Source organism: Triturus cristatus, chromosome 3_2, assembly GCF_964204655.1.
Source record: "Triturus cristatus chromosome 3_2, aTriCri1.1, whole genome shotgun sequence".
Lineage (NCBI taxonomy): Eukaryota > Metazoa > Chordata > Amphibia > Caudata > Salamandridae > Triturus > Triturus cristatus.
The window spans coordinates 163887546-163901930 of NC_140584.1; the positions used below are offsets into that span (position 1 = coordinate 163887546).

At 43.4% G+C, this 14385-nt stretch overlaps 1 protein-coding gene across 2 annotated transcripts in view; it reads left to right on the plus strand.

Moving 5' to 3' along the window:
- Positions 1-14385, plus strand: part of TMPRSS13 (transmembrane serine protease 13) — a 208366-nt gene that overhangs the window by 136488 nt on the left and 57493 nt on the right. For both annotated transcript variants that reach the window (XM_085647430.1, XM_085647429.1), the window contains exons 3-6: positions 506-610; positions 6241-6363; positions 7217-7373; positions 9579-9680. In XM_085647430.1, the coding sequence (XP_085503556.1) occupies positions 550-610; positions 6241-6363; positions 7217-7373; positions 9579-9680 (443 nt within the window). In that variant the 5' untranslated portion in view covers positions 506-549. The remainder of the gene's footprint in view (positions 1-505; positions 611-6240; positions 6364-7216; positions 7374-9578; positions 9681-14385) is intronic.

Consider the following 14385-nt stretch of genomic DNA (forward strand, 5'->3'; position numbering starts at 1 on the left):
AATGTCACCACTGGCAAAGAGGTTTTATAAATAAAAACCTTGTTTGCTTCCAATAAGTAGAGAGCAACAAAATTAAAAACTCTTGCAATTCGGAGGAAGATTTTGCCACATCTAAAGTGAAGTCATTTTTTTTTTACTGTCAAAGTAATTTTTTTTTTACTGTCAAAATAATAGCACATTATACTTAAGAGTGTGTGATCACCGTATGAAAAAAGAGAATATATGTAGTGTTTGAACAGAAGAATAGAAATATTTATTTATGCAGGAATCGATGTCCCACGTGTGGCCTTTTGCAAGAAAAGTGGTGGGGATTTTTTGTTTGTATTTTCAAGAGTGTATTAAATTGTATTGTAGCGTTTATATACGCTGCCTCATAACCCTAAGTAGGGCGCCTGAGAGCATTTTAGTTGGAAAATAACAAGGTTTTCATTCTGATGTTTTGCAAGTGGCCTTGCTTTTAAATATTGCAATGTTTCTGATTTTTCTTTCCTTTTTTTTTTCTTAGCGGGATCAAAAGGTATTTTCCCATCATGTAGCAGGAAAGTGCGGATGGCTTTCATCATCGTCATTCTGGTGGGAATTGCAGCCATCATTGGCATTGTCCTGGCCTGTAAGTTGCTTGTCTTCTGCCTAAGTTTCTCCTCTTCTAATCTGATTAATTTCAAAACACAAGGCGAGGTCTGATGTAAACAATATGAATATATGAGGGATCTGACATGGCCTCACTACTTTATAGAGCTGAAGAGGGCGTGCCACATGAAGCAATGATCCCCATATGTGATTGACGGTGGACGTAGCACTGAGATGTATATGAAGTCTTGCTGTCAGTGCTTTCTCACCCCTACTTTCCATGACCTTCAATGGGTGGCAGGAAATTACACCTTGATAGAGCCTAGGTGTTCAGTTATTTGACTCTATTTTTTTGTTTAAATCTGTTTATTAACATTCTAACATTTCTGGTATTTCTTACACACAGTTGCGTAATGGTGGCCTGAGTACATCATAATATTGTAAAACAGACAAAAGACATGTACAGCAGTATTAAAGCTAAATCATGAATCAACAATTGTATACCTGTGGATATTAAGCCACGTGATGTGATTAGCAGATGTGCAATAAAGGTGACATCACATGACATCACCCATGGATCAATCTTGCAACGTGCATTGATGGTTCATTGACTCTATAATGAAAAGTTTAGTTCGGAGCACTGAAGGACTCTGCCTCACTGCATTCGGCCTTAAAAGACACACACCTATTGCAAAATTCTGGATTTGTTGAAAAAAAAAACACAGTTACAAACTGATTTACGATTCTGTTTAAAATGCTAAAAACCACAGAAATTCGCCCTTACGGATCGCAATGTGCATACCACACTATAACTCACACCCCCATACCATATTGTTCTCATGATAGCTCTTTTTTTTGTTTCTGTGATGTTGGCAAATTGTCTGGGGTGTCCGGCATGGCTCACGGGTGGGCAGGGCAGGTACGGGGGTCACGGGGGTGTCGCGTAGGGAGGGGGGGTTTTAGAATTTTTTAAAAAATCTTACCTCGAGGCCACGTCTTCTGTGCTCCTGCTCCACTGAGTCTGCTCCCAGGAACAGGAAGCAGGCAGTCAGGCTTCCTCCCCTAAGCCAATCACAATGCTGCAGTGCAGCATTATGATTGGCCTGAGTGCTGTGACACGGCACTCAGCCAGGGGCTGTGGGCGTGGGCATGTTCTCCATGCAGGCTGCAATGCAGCCTGCATGGAGAACTGGGAAGTGCGCATGACTGCTTTGGGCGGCCCGACCAAACAGTCATTGCGCATTTGAGTGGGCAACCCACTCCGCCCCTGCCCTGCACCATGAGCAGAGCAGCCCCGCCTACCCTCCTGCCCGCAAAGGAAACATAACATGATATTAACTGAAAGTTATTATCATGTTATGTTTCCTCTTCTCGCACTGCTTGAAAGCAGCGGGTGACACTCCTCCGCCATAGCGGAGGAGCCACCACAGCAAATTGGTGTTTGGAGACATATTACATCCACTGTATCTTTGGGAGTTTGTGCTAAGGTCAAGGAAAATATTCAAACGCCAGTCCCTGTCTATGGCTCAGTGTATTGTGGAATTTCTGGCCAATGTACAGTGCGTGCTTGCACTCCCCTGCAACACAATTTACAGTTACAGAGAGCTCTTTCTAAGAAGGTGACACTTTTGTGGTTTACTATGAGGCCACTCGCAGGTGGCATCTCTCATGAACCAATTGTGCATCGGTGCCAAAAAGTGAGCATAAAATATGTATGTCACCTATGATGACTAAACATCTTGAGGTGACCTGAAGCTGAGAGAGCGGTTGACTCCCTGACAACTCAAGTTTTGCTGGAGTTACTTATTGACTTTGAGGGGAGATTAAGGGGCACGTGCATCAAGCCTTTTTTCCGTTCGCAAACGGAGCGATTCACAGATTCTGCCCGTTTGTGAATGGAAAAAGGCCTCTTCAGATGCACGTACCTTTTTTCATTCGCAATTTAGGTAATCGCAATTTTTTGTGGTTACCTAAATTGCGAATGCATTTGGGGAATTGCGATTTGTGAAGCCCTATTTGCCGATGCTTGTTGCCTTTCCTAAATGCGAACTGTGCAATTAGGAAACGCTAATTACCATCAACTTCAAGTTGATGGTAATTTGTGCTTGCTTTGAAAAATGCACAAAGATGCATTTTTCAAATTGCCATGTAGAGCACACATGCCTTTAGGGCATGTGTGTGCTTCACATGCTCACACTTACCTTTTTATTGGGGGGCTCCTTGGATTTGCATTCGCAATTACCAATTTGCGAATGCATTACCATTCATTCCAATGGGCCTGTAGGCCCACAGGAATGTATGGAGTCACATTAGCTAATAGCGATTCGCAATGTCTGAATCGCCATCGGCTAATGTTAAGGAATTGCACATTTTATTGTGATTCCTACATGCATAGGCATTTGCGATTACCAAATAGCGATTCCTTAAAAATCGCAATTGGTAATCTCAAATGAGGAGTTTGATGCATGTGCCCCTTAGTGCCCGTACCAGGTAGATGCAAGTCCAAGACAAGGTGAAAGCCTGTGGTTTTTGCAGTCGGACCAGGAAAGGTTAGGTGTAGAGCAACCTGGCAGAAATTCAGCTATTGCTGGCTCTTCTGGCCTGTTTTTCTAAAGGGACGCTGCTCCATTAGAGGTGTTCAGTGGATGAAAGTACCCCTCAAGAGGTACTTTTGAAGGTTCCATGGGACCCTCTTCACCCCCAAACAAAAATAAAAAACACTTTTTGGGTAGTTTCCCTGCAACGTTCAAGGTGCTAAGTTTCTGCTTCTAGAATCTAGCAGGTACTTTAATAGCAGCTTCTAATTTACATAATTCAAGTACTGTTATTAATAACTTTTCAAAATAAGTTATTTATTTTTTAAACCCAGGAGTAGAAAACCAGTCAATCTTATGTTCCAGGTCTACAGAAGAGTAGAATTTTTTCTTTTCGTAAAGCTCAGGCCCGCCCATATGTAGAGACCAGTTTTTGTTTCATGATTCTTTTGTTCCTTAAGCCCAGGCAGTACTTAACTTGAGCCTGTGGTTGCGGGTGGGGGCCACCAGCACTCATTTTTGGGGACTGGCAATTATTTTTTTGCATCAGACATTTGCTGAGAGGAAGAGAGGGAAAATAAGCCAGGTGGAAAGACAGAGGGAGAAAAGAACAGAAAACCATCCTAAAGTGAGAAAGCAGAAAGCTGCACGAGTGAGATAAAGATGCAGGGAGTGTCTGAAAGTTGATTACAGAAGCATGAGGTACATTCATGTCTACTATGCCTTGGTATTGGGTGCGCTGACATTCAGTTGCAGCTGCTGCAGGATTTTTTGGGCACTGGCACTCATTCTTTTACAAATTAGGCACTGAGCCCAGGTCCATAAAAGTATAGTCAGTGGACTTCAGAACAGTTATGCAATATATTGTTACCTAACAAGGTCTCCTCACATAAATAGAGAGTTTTTGGTTCTCTAAGACCCGGCCTGCAGGGTTGGATTGGGTCCACAATTAGCCCCAGGCAGCCCAAAAAAAGTTAGCCACATTCGCAGATCGCATCCTTTTTCAAAAAGCTGATCATGCAGCTAAGTGTTGGCAAACATTTGCTGTAATGGCACAGACCTAGACTGCCTCTTACTCTCACCCTGGGCTTTCAGATATTTATTTTTTACAGTACATAAGAGAGGCACTCCACTGCTCAGAGACTGGTGAAAGATGTCATTTTTTTTTCTTCACTCCTAACTGCACGTGTATGTTCCAATAATGGGAATGATGCTAGTGTGTAAAGGCAAAAAATACAAAAATAGTGTCACTTTCCTCAAATACAAAGCACAAAATTTGCCTAGAGGCTTTGGAGTGCTTTACATGAGCACCAGATAACATTACAGACAGTCAGATTAATTATTTTGCCTCTTGTAGATTGTGATTTGCCCAGAATCACAGTATGTTGAGCTTACACTAGGACTCAAACCCGGTTTCCCAGTTACAAAGTCGGCTAATGCAACAACCCCTGTTGATTGTAGTAATTGATTTCTGACCGGCAAAGGAGAACAGCAGAGACTAATTTATCTCCACCTGTTCCATGCAAGGGAGGGAGGCAAAAATAATTGAAGAGCACCCGCCCCCATCCCGCGATGATTCGCAGCTCGTTCTTCTGATAAGAGATTATTGAGCAGAATGGTATTTAAGGATATTCCAGTTAGTATCTTATATACACATGTGAGAGGTTTGTGTCTGGTGCTATGCTTTGTGGGTAGCCAGTCCATGTGTGATGCTTGAGGAGGAGAGTGTTTAGGAAGGATAATAATAGTTCTAGGGGCAAAAGTTTAGGACCTTGAAGAAGGGTGAGTAATTGGGGAAGACCAGTTGTTTATTCAATCCAGTTACTGAGTCGGCGAGCGGATCTTCAAATGCTTAGTAGCTGGTATCATGCAACAGTAGCAGTGGTGGTACTGAAGCATTCCAGGTACTGAAGAGTTTTATTGCAGTAAGTGTATAAGTCAGGGGGTAGGCGTTGGGTGGATGTGGATGCAGTTAAGGAAGAAGGTAAAGGTGACGAGAGGATGGAAAGTACAAGATCTCAATCTTTGAGTTCAACGTGTGGTATCACATGGTCACCGAGCGAGACACTCAGAAATGCTGGACTGGAGAATGGGTGAAAAAGTAGAGAAAAATGTAGATATAGATTTAAATGATCGCAGAATACAAATGAGGAATTTATATCAGCAGCCAGGCTGGAATAGTGGGAGTAAAAGGGCCCAATTAAAAGTGAAGTGGACGCAAATAGTTATGGACAATTAGTGACTATAAAAGATCAATGAGAGGTATTAAGAGAATCATTCCTGTGGAAGACCTTTGATACCGGCGGTAGTGAGAAAGAAAAGTAAGGGCGGGTTGTTAATGCTATCAAATGTAGCAGATGGGTCAACCAGTAGGAGTGTAGTTCTGAAGTAATGACATTTTTTTCATGTGTGCTGTTTACATGGGGTGGAGTTTATGGAAACTAGACTGGAGAGTGTAACATCTCCACTTCAACAAGAGAGACCGTTGCGTTCCTGGTTTGCACCCACATATGATCCCAGGTATGGTGTAAAGAATGGTGCACTGGTTGGGTGTTGCATACCCTATGGAAACCCACTGTATCGTCGCTTGTCAGCTTTTATTTGGGTATGTGACTGAGTGTGACCTTCTGACAAGACAATAAATAGCATGTTACTTTGACCTAAGATCCAATGATTCACTCTCCCCTCGGTTCCATGCTGAAATTATCCATTGTACCTTTCAGATGTGTTGGGAAAGGAACTAATTCTGATGCTGTTTAGTTAGTAATTAGTCAGTAATTCCAGTATTGGTGCGATGATGTATGCTACTGATTCTCTAATTGCATTGGATGTCATCAGACACTGGTCTCACCTGCACTGTCTGCTTTATAAGTTGGCATGATCTAGGCCCCATGCAGTAAGTGACCACTTTTATGTAATTAATTCTCTGATACTACATTTTATGTTATCATGATCTGAGGTCCCCTGGGTCCCAGGCAGTAATTGCCCACTTTACCTTTCAGTTACAGTGGGCTAATGATTGATTCTGGCAATGCCTTGAATGTTATGGTGCGAAGTCGCTCAGGTTCAGTGACGCAAGATCAGTTCTTCCTACACAATGCAGTGTCTAACCCCCGGCTCTTCTTTCCTCTTTCAGATAAATTCGGATACTTAAACAGCAGCAATTACAAGCAGATACCTAAGGAATCCTGCCTCGCAAACATGACACGTTGTAATGGAATCGCAGAGTGCTCCCAGAGAGGCGACGAAATGGGCTGCGGTAATGCATCTGCGTTCTAGCCTTTCATTATGTGCAACACACATGCACCAAACAAATGTAATCTAGAATTTAGGGCTCGCACGTGTGCAGAGAAATGCTAGGCTATCTAAATTCAGACGGTTTATTGATATTTTATTTTTTTGTTGCATTTTTTTGGCACACATTGTTTACATCACATCTGTTTTATTACATAAAATACATATTTAACTGTTTTACATCTCACTTCAAATGACGAAAGTTGTGCATTGGAGAAACACAGGATCAACCCTCTCGAAGAGAAATTGAGCACATACTTCCTCCTCTTCACAACAAATACCTCAAAAAGATGTTTTTCTTCTCAGCAGAAAACAGAAGTGAGCTTGCCCAGTCAAAGAAATTTGTCACCGACCTAACGGTGGATGATTAGAAGTAAAGCATTATCTTTCTAGTGTTCCTGGGCAAATATCCCACTGGACCCCTAAATCTCTTTCTATACAATGAACATCAATGTTCGAGTTGAGGTGTTGATTGAGAATATGCTATAATGTAATGGCTAAAACATCTACTCCAGGACCTGGAGACCTCCATTATTCTCTGTGTAAACCAAGTTGGCCAAAGTATGGGACTCAAAAAATCAACAAATTTCCCCTACCTGCCAAAAGTGGAAGTGTGCAGAAACAGGTCAGCGCCACTGAACATTTATGTAACTCATGTATTCATTCCACCTGAACTAGAGGCTCCACTGTTTGGCCATAAAGCTTCTACTCCATTCTGAATGCTGTTTTAGCTGTAATGTATTGCAACAATCCTAAACTGGCTAGGTTTAAGCTGTGAAGATTCCATGTTATGGGTTTACCCTTTTCTCCAACCACAGCACGCTTCAGATGGTCTGATTCCCTGCTTCAGGTGATGTCCAACACTCCACAGAACCTGATGTCAAGGGCACAAGCAGACAGATGGCTGCCAGTGTGTTCAAGTGCCATAGATACGTCCTTTCCCTCTACAGTGTGCCGAAAGCTGGGGTTTCAGGGGTAAGTTTCTATTTTTAAAACCTAGCTAGATTCATCTAAAGTAGTAAAATAAATCCTTTGCAGCTGATAGACATCCGGAAATCCAACTGTGTGCCAACAATAATGTCGCAAAGTTATGGTTTCCTGTAGAGACCACTCGTTCCATTATTATCTCACATTTGATATAAATTCATCGTTTACACTTTTCATGCACATCTTTAAATTTAGGAGTGCCTTGTTGATTACGGAGGGGAATAACCTTTATGATGTTTTGTTGACTTTCTTAGAGGCTTTTGTATTTGAAATGCAAATAGAACTACTGCATTTGAACAATTGTTCAAAATTAACCTTCTTGCCCATTATTTCCTCATTGCAGGCATTTGTGTGTATGGCAAGTATGATGAGGGAGAGATAAACTTCCTGAATGTTATTGTCTCCTCAATACAGAGTATAGGACACAGGATGCCAGAGATGGTGCTGTTTTCTATTACTTACTGTCAGACCTGTGAGCCTTAGGGTGATATATTTCCTCCAACTTTTTTGCTACTCTTCCTCCATTTTGCTGGACTTATTTTGGTTGGCCCTTAGACTCTGTGCACTTTACCACTTCTAGCCAATGCTAAAGTGCTTGTGCTCACTCCCCTAAAACATGGTTAAATAGGTTTATACATAGTTGGCATCTTTATTTTACTTAAGTCCCTTGTAAAGTGGTATACGAAGTACTCAGGGCCTGTAAATGAAATGCTACCAGTGGGCCTGCAGCACTTATTGTACCCCCCACCCCCAATTAAGTGCCACCTTAAAGCACGTCCCAAACTGCTACTGCATCCTGAATGCAGTTTTAAACTGCCATTCTGCCTTGGCAAGAACCCCCCCTTACCAAGCCTTAAACTTCCCTTCCATTACATATGTCACCACTAAGGTGGACACTGGGTAGCCCAGGGGGAAGGGTGCATTGTAATTAAAAGGTTTGACATGTGCTTTTAAGTTTTACATGTCTTGGTAGTGAAAAACTCATAAATTCATTTTTCACTACTGTGAGGCCTACCCCTTCCATAGGATAACATTAGAGATTCCTTATTACATTTAATAGGCTGTGATTTCCAATTGGGAGCAGGTAGCTATATCATGTTTGGTGTCTTTGGAAGTTTAAAAAAAACCGATTTAATGATAGTCTTGTTTTTTGTTACAATTTTGAAAATGCCACACGAGAGTTGGAATTTTACTGCCCTTAGCATTTTTGTGCATGCAGCCTGTCTCAAGTCACATGACTGGGTGTTATTGACAGTTAGACTTCGCGAATTCCCGCTAAACAGTCATACAATAGAGGAATTAGGTATGCCATGTTGGTCCATCTGCTGGCATGAATGGGGAGGGTGGACCTAAGCACCGCCCCACTTGCAACTGAATAGGGAGTGCTCTGCCTTCACACAATGGACCTATCACCTCCACATTATCACTGCAGCCAGCTTGGAGCAAGGCAGGGGAGTCGGAACATTTCATGCATTTCAAAGCCACTGTCTAGAACCTTCCTTACAGAAGGAGGGCATATAAATAGGACCTCAGACACTACCTCTTCAGTTTACTCCTGGACCTACGGCAGGACTCTGAGGACTTCCTGCTGCTGTGACCTGCTATGCACTCTGCAAGACTGTTTTGCTGTACCTGGAAGGAGTGCTTTGCTGCCTTTGAAGCCTTAGAGGCCAGCTATGCTGCTGACCCCTGCTTCTTCATCTGAACCCAGTACTACCAGAGTGACTTCAAGGTCTAGTTTGCTGGCCTCCTGTTTAGGGCATCAGGGACACAAAAAGCTCCTCCCACCATCTTGAACCTGCAGCTGGACCCAGCCTGAGTGGGGTTCACCCTGCAAGGGATTTTGGCTGTTCTTTGACCAGGGCTCACACCCCAGTCAACCAACAACCCAATTTTTCACACTTGTTATCTGAGGCAGCCACATCAGCATCTCTCCCCACAAAGATCTCCTTAGCACTTTAGAACCACAGAAAGATGTCATCTTCGGGTCGGGCCATGAGCAGCAAGTAACTGAAAACAGTTAGTAGAATCTGGGTGTATATTATAGTTATACATATTTAGAAAATATTCTGGATAGTACTAGGATTAGTAAGACAGGAAAATTGTGGTAACCAGTCTAGATTTTGAATAACAGCAATCTTCTAATTGGGATATCAAAGATGTGCCTGATTTTCTTGTTTCTCTTATACACAGACAGCCTGTTGCTACTGCAGTCACCATGCCAGACAACCCAAGTGGCCAAGGCCTTGTTGTGGATAAGACATCTGATACCACCATTCAAGGAAGTCTCCGAAGGTGAGAAACTACAAGTGTAAAATGTTTCAAATCGAAATTAACCGGAGCCCGAGGAGGAAAAGGTGATATCCTTTAGTTTCTCAATAGCATATGTCATAAGGTTTAAAACAGGTATGTTTTCTTAGCCATAACAAATAAAATGGTTCTCCCTGGTCATACTGTAAAACGCAATAAAAGGGTGTGGCCAGCAAGTGGAACAGAGTAACAGTGTTAATCCTGCATTCCACTGATTCATTTCAGAAAGACAAAACTCTGCATCGACGTATTACCATAGAGAATAAAAGAGTACTGCTTAAGTAGTGATCAGGGACCCCCCATGCTAATGTGAAGAGAAGAGCTGAGATGACGCAAGTGAAATGGTTCAGGCCGGGAGGCCAGGGTCTCAACCTGAACCATGCTAGTATGTAAAGGGACACAGGTGGGACACTTCTGCCTGAAACATCCTTGCCGAGAGGTGAAGCCAGAGGACCACTACACATGATGGTGATGGGTGGCGGGGGTATTTTTCTTACTGGAGTGCTTATGTCGAGAAAGTGTACACTTTAAACAAGAGGCTGGAATGTACTAGATCCTACTAAGTAGTGCAGTCCAATAAGTTTTAGAGACACCTACAAGTGCCTTAGGTGGAAACCCGACCAGAGGCTAATCACAGCATGGTTATTGCTGTAGCCCAACCACATGTGGCACGGCAACACTAGTCTGTCCATGAGGCCCAGGAAGAAGATGAAGCAGCTGCATCATAATGGCCACAGCTGCATCAGGTGAGCGTATATGACAAGGGAGGCATAAGAGGACTGCAACTCAGTGCAGTATTCAGTTCTGATATACCTTGGGTGTATCACACACCTCTGGATCTGCAGGGCTGCCCTTGGAAATGTCATGCCTCGAGGCTGAGCTTGCCCTAGTCCTTAGGGGTGATCACCCAATGGAAATGAAGGCAGTGTTTTCACTGAACTCACTACAGAAGCTTTGCAGGGGGCAACTGTCTGTTTTCCGCATAGCAGGGTTCAGCTTGTTACATCCGCCGCATGGTGAACAATAGAACATGAAGGGCAAGGATCTAAACAAGCCCATGCCACCCTTTCTGTCACCAGAGAAAGGATAACAGAGGCCGAGAAGACTGATACTACACCTGGTGTCCTCTAAGACTTTCTTAAGGAAATCTGAACTGGAATTGGAACCATAAGAAATGGCTTAAAGTCTGTTAAACAAGTTTAATGGGATACTTCCTCATGGACTCCTGGGTAGATAATCATGAGGTGGATGGCTGTCAGGAACGACATCACATGTGGCTGGTGATACAAGAGCTAAATATAGAGTCACTGCTTAAAATGGAATATCTTGAAAATGGAGCAAGAAGAAAAACCATCTGCATAAGAGGCTTACCAAAGTTTGTCGAAGGATAGGATATTAAGGAATATGTCCAAGTTGATCTTCAGAAAAAACCCTTTTAGTTTGGACTGCATACACGTCAGACCAGCTCAGCCGGGCCCAATGGGGAAACTCATGCAGACATTTTTAAGAGGCTACACATCTACGAAGAGAAGGAGGAACTGATAACATGAGTTCATGCCTAAGGGTTAGTGCCATTTCATGGACACACTGCCCATCTCTATCAAGATCCACCACGTGCACTGAGGAGACCTGGAGAATTCAGACTTGCCACTAAACACATTCGTAAGATGGAAACGCCACACCAGCATATTCGCCCATCTGCCTAATGTTCAAATAGCCGGAGGAAAAATTAAATACAAGATCTTTTAGAGAAACAAAAACAAATTGTAGGGCTATCTAAGGTAATTAAATGTGGTTCTGATTTTGACCCAGACAGAGCATGCAATGGAGGTGCGACCCATTGGCACAAGATTAAAGCATGCAAAAATAAAAAGAGGAATCCATTGCCAGATGAAATCAACATTATACAACACCTGAGATGAGTAAGCAAGTGGCTAGAAGGCCCTCGGAAGTCTAAGGGCTCCTCAGATGTGCAAGGGAATGATGAAAGTCTTAATTCTGTGGGGCCGACTAAGCACTCGCTGGTATTCTCAGCAGGACACGTGAAACTATAGGGGCTCAGGGGGGGCTGGAGGTATTGTTTGGGACAGGAGTCTCCAACCTTTTCAACAGTGATAGAAACTTCTGATGAATGAAATACATCCTGAGTTACTGCATTATACTAACTTTAGCTCTGTTGGGAAAAAAAACGGAAAGGAAGAAAGAAAAAGTGAGAGGGAGGAAGGAACAGAAATCAAAGGAGTAGGGAAGGAGAGAGGAACAGAAGGCAAGGAGAAAAGGCCATTAGGAATAAATGAGGAAAAATGGAAAGGAGTAACAAAGAAGAGATAGAGGAAAGGAAAGAATGGCCAAAGAAGAGAGTGAGGAAAGGCCAGAAGGGCCAAAAAAGAGAAGAAACACAATTGATATAGAGACAATGAAAGGAAAGGGGAGAAGAAGAGCAAGAAAGGAAAGAAAGAATTTAAAAAAGATGGCAAAAGAAATGAAGCAACGGACCTTATGAAGGTGAGAAAGAAGGAAACTAACATTAACATGAGAGGTAATAAAGAGAAGTGATCGAGAAAAGAGGAGAGACTAAAAATTATATTAGCAGAGAGAAAGAAAGACTAATTAGGCAAGATCAAAAGGAGAACAAGTGGAAAAAAGAAGATAAATAAAGTAAACTAGAGATGAAGGAAAAATAAAGAAATGGAAAAAGGAGAGAAAGGAGAGAAAGGAAAAACGAAGGAATGAAAGGAACAAACAGGATGAATGAAGAGAGAAAGTAAGGAGCGAAGCAAGAGAAAAGAAAGGAGGGGAGAAAGGAAGGAAGAAAGAAGAGAGGAAGGAGAAGAAGAGAGAAAGAGGTGAAGGGATAGAAAGAACGAGGGGAAAGATAGGAAAACAAGTGCTGTTATCAGACATTTAATTTATGGCCAGCCGTCTTCCCAGGCAGTAGCATGTCATTGTTTATTTAGGAAGAGAGGGCTGCTTGCTGCTCCTGTCGCCTTTTCTTTCCTCACAAAACTGGTGCATGGAGTTTTGAAATACAGCATCAGCAGGGAGATGGTATTGTCCTCTCAAACATTAATGACGGGTGGCAATCTGCTTCGAAGACCGGCAGTGCCCGCCGAGGATCTTCTGGAAACACCTGCTTTGGGAGCTCATTAAGTGAAAGAACATGGGTCCTTCTATGTAGGGGCGTGTCTTCAGTGGAGAGTATGGGGGTGGTAGAACACCACCCTAATATATTTTTTCAGACAGATTGCCAGTGACTGTCGGGTCCTGTCACTGCATCGCTTGAGTTGGGGGCTTGCAGTGTTCGCCTTTGACGTGCTGCCGCTGGCAAAGTACAGAGTGGGCACGAAATTGTTCAAAAAGTCAGTGGCGGCTCCTCCGCTAAGGCGGAGGAGCCTCACCCCACTGACCAAAAGGAAAAATAAAATGATAATAACGTGTCATTATTATCATTTTATTTTTCCTATTGAGTCAGTGGCTCTGGGGCAGGGCGGGGCTGGCCAGATCAGGGAGAGGAGTTAGGTTACACTCCTTAAGTGCGTATGACTGCTTGTCCAGCCCTCTCTGGCCGGTCAAACAGTCCTGCGCACTTTGCATCTTCCCCATCAGGCTTGCTTTACACAGCCTGGTGAATAACATGCAAAGCCCCCCCTTCTCCGTCTGAGCGCCAATCCACAGCGCTCAGACCAATCACATTGCTGCATTGCAGCATTGTGATTGCCTACGGAGAGGCTGACCCAGTTAAGGTTTTTTTTCTCCATTTTCTTTGTCCCCCCCCGCCCACCCCCCCACTTCCATCCAATAGCAGCCGCTACTGTTCATCCCAGCAGGCTCATGTTATGCTGATGATCACCCAGCAGTCTCAGCAGCAGTGATGGACTCCGGAGGCTCGCAGCATTGAGTCACACTCCACATCTGGTCTCCTGGTTAAAGGAAGAGGGACCTTTTGTCAGTTCATCCAGGAGCGCTGAAAGCCAACAAGCGGATGGACCTTCCTGACACTCTGACCTTCCGACTACACTCATTGAGGAGTAGGCCTGTGTCCCTGGCTCAATGAGATGTAATCCTGCCATACACCTCTGTGGATGAAGGTAGTAGTGCCAGAAAAACGTCACTGGTTGCACTGCATTTGCAATTATTGAGAAGGAGAAACTTGCGATTTCCCAAGATGAGGTGGAGCTTTATGAGAACTAATTGGTATCATTCTAATCCTATTAGTCGAATCAGTTTAGAGAGAGGTGCTATGCCATAAATACATAATTGTGACTGATTCAGCAGATTACATTTCCCCGTGAAATGCGCAATTTGACTTATGAAGTCAGAGATTGTGTGGTTAAATTCTCAGCAAGTGTTTGAGGTTTCTTCAAATAAAGCGCAGTATTAAGGAAGCGCATCTCATTTTTCAGAAGATCCCGATCCTATTGTGGACAGAGTAGGTCTGACACCGCCTTATAGGTGTGTCTTCCTTACAGGGGTGTAGCTCATGCCCCTGAGGCACAGGGAGACCCCCCCACCCTCCATGAGGCGACCAACCCTTAAAGGGGCCACATTCAGGCAATGAATATCCATGAGACATGGGCGACTCTGGGGCCCCTCATCACGTTCTGCAAGGGGCCCCCATAATTTGCGTTCCACCACCGCCTTTCGAGGCACTACAGTTGGTAGCTAGCTAGTTGTCTGTGTTTGTGTTTTT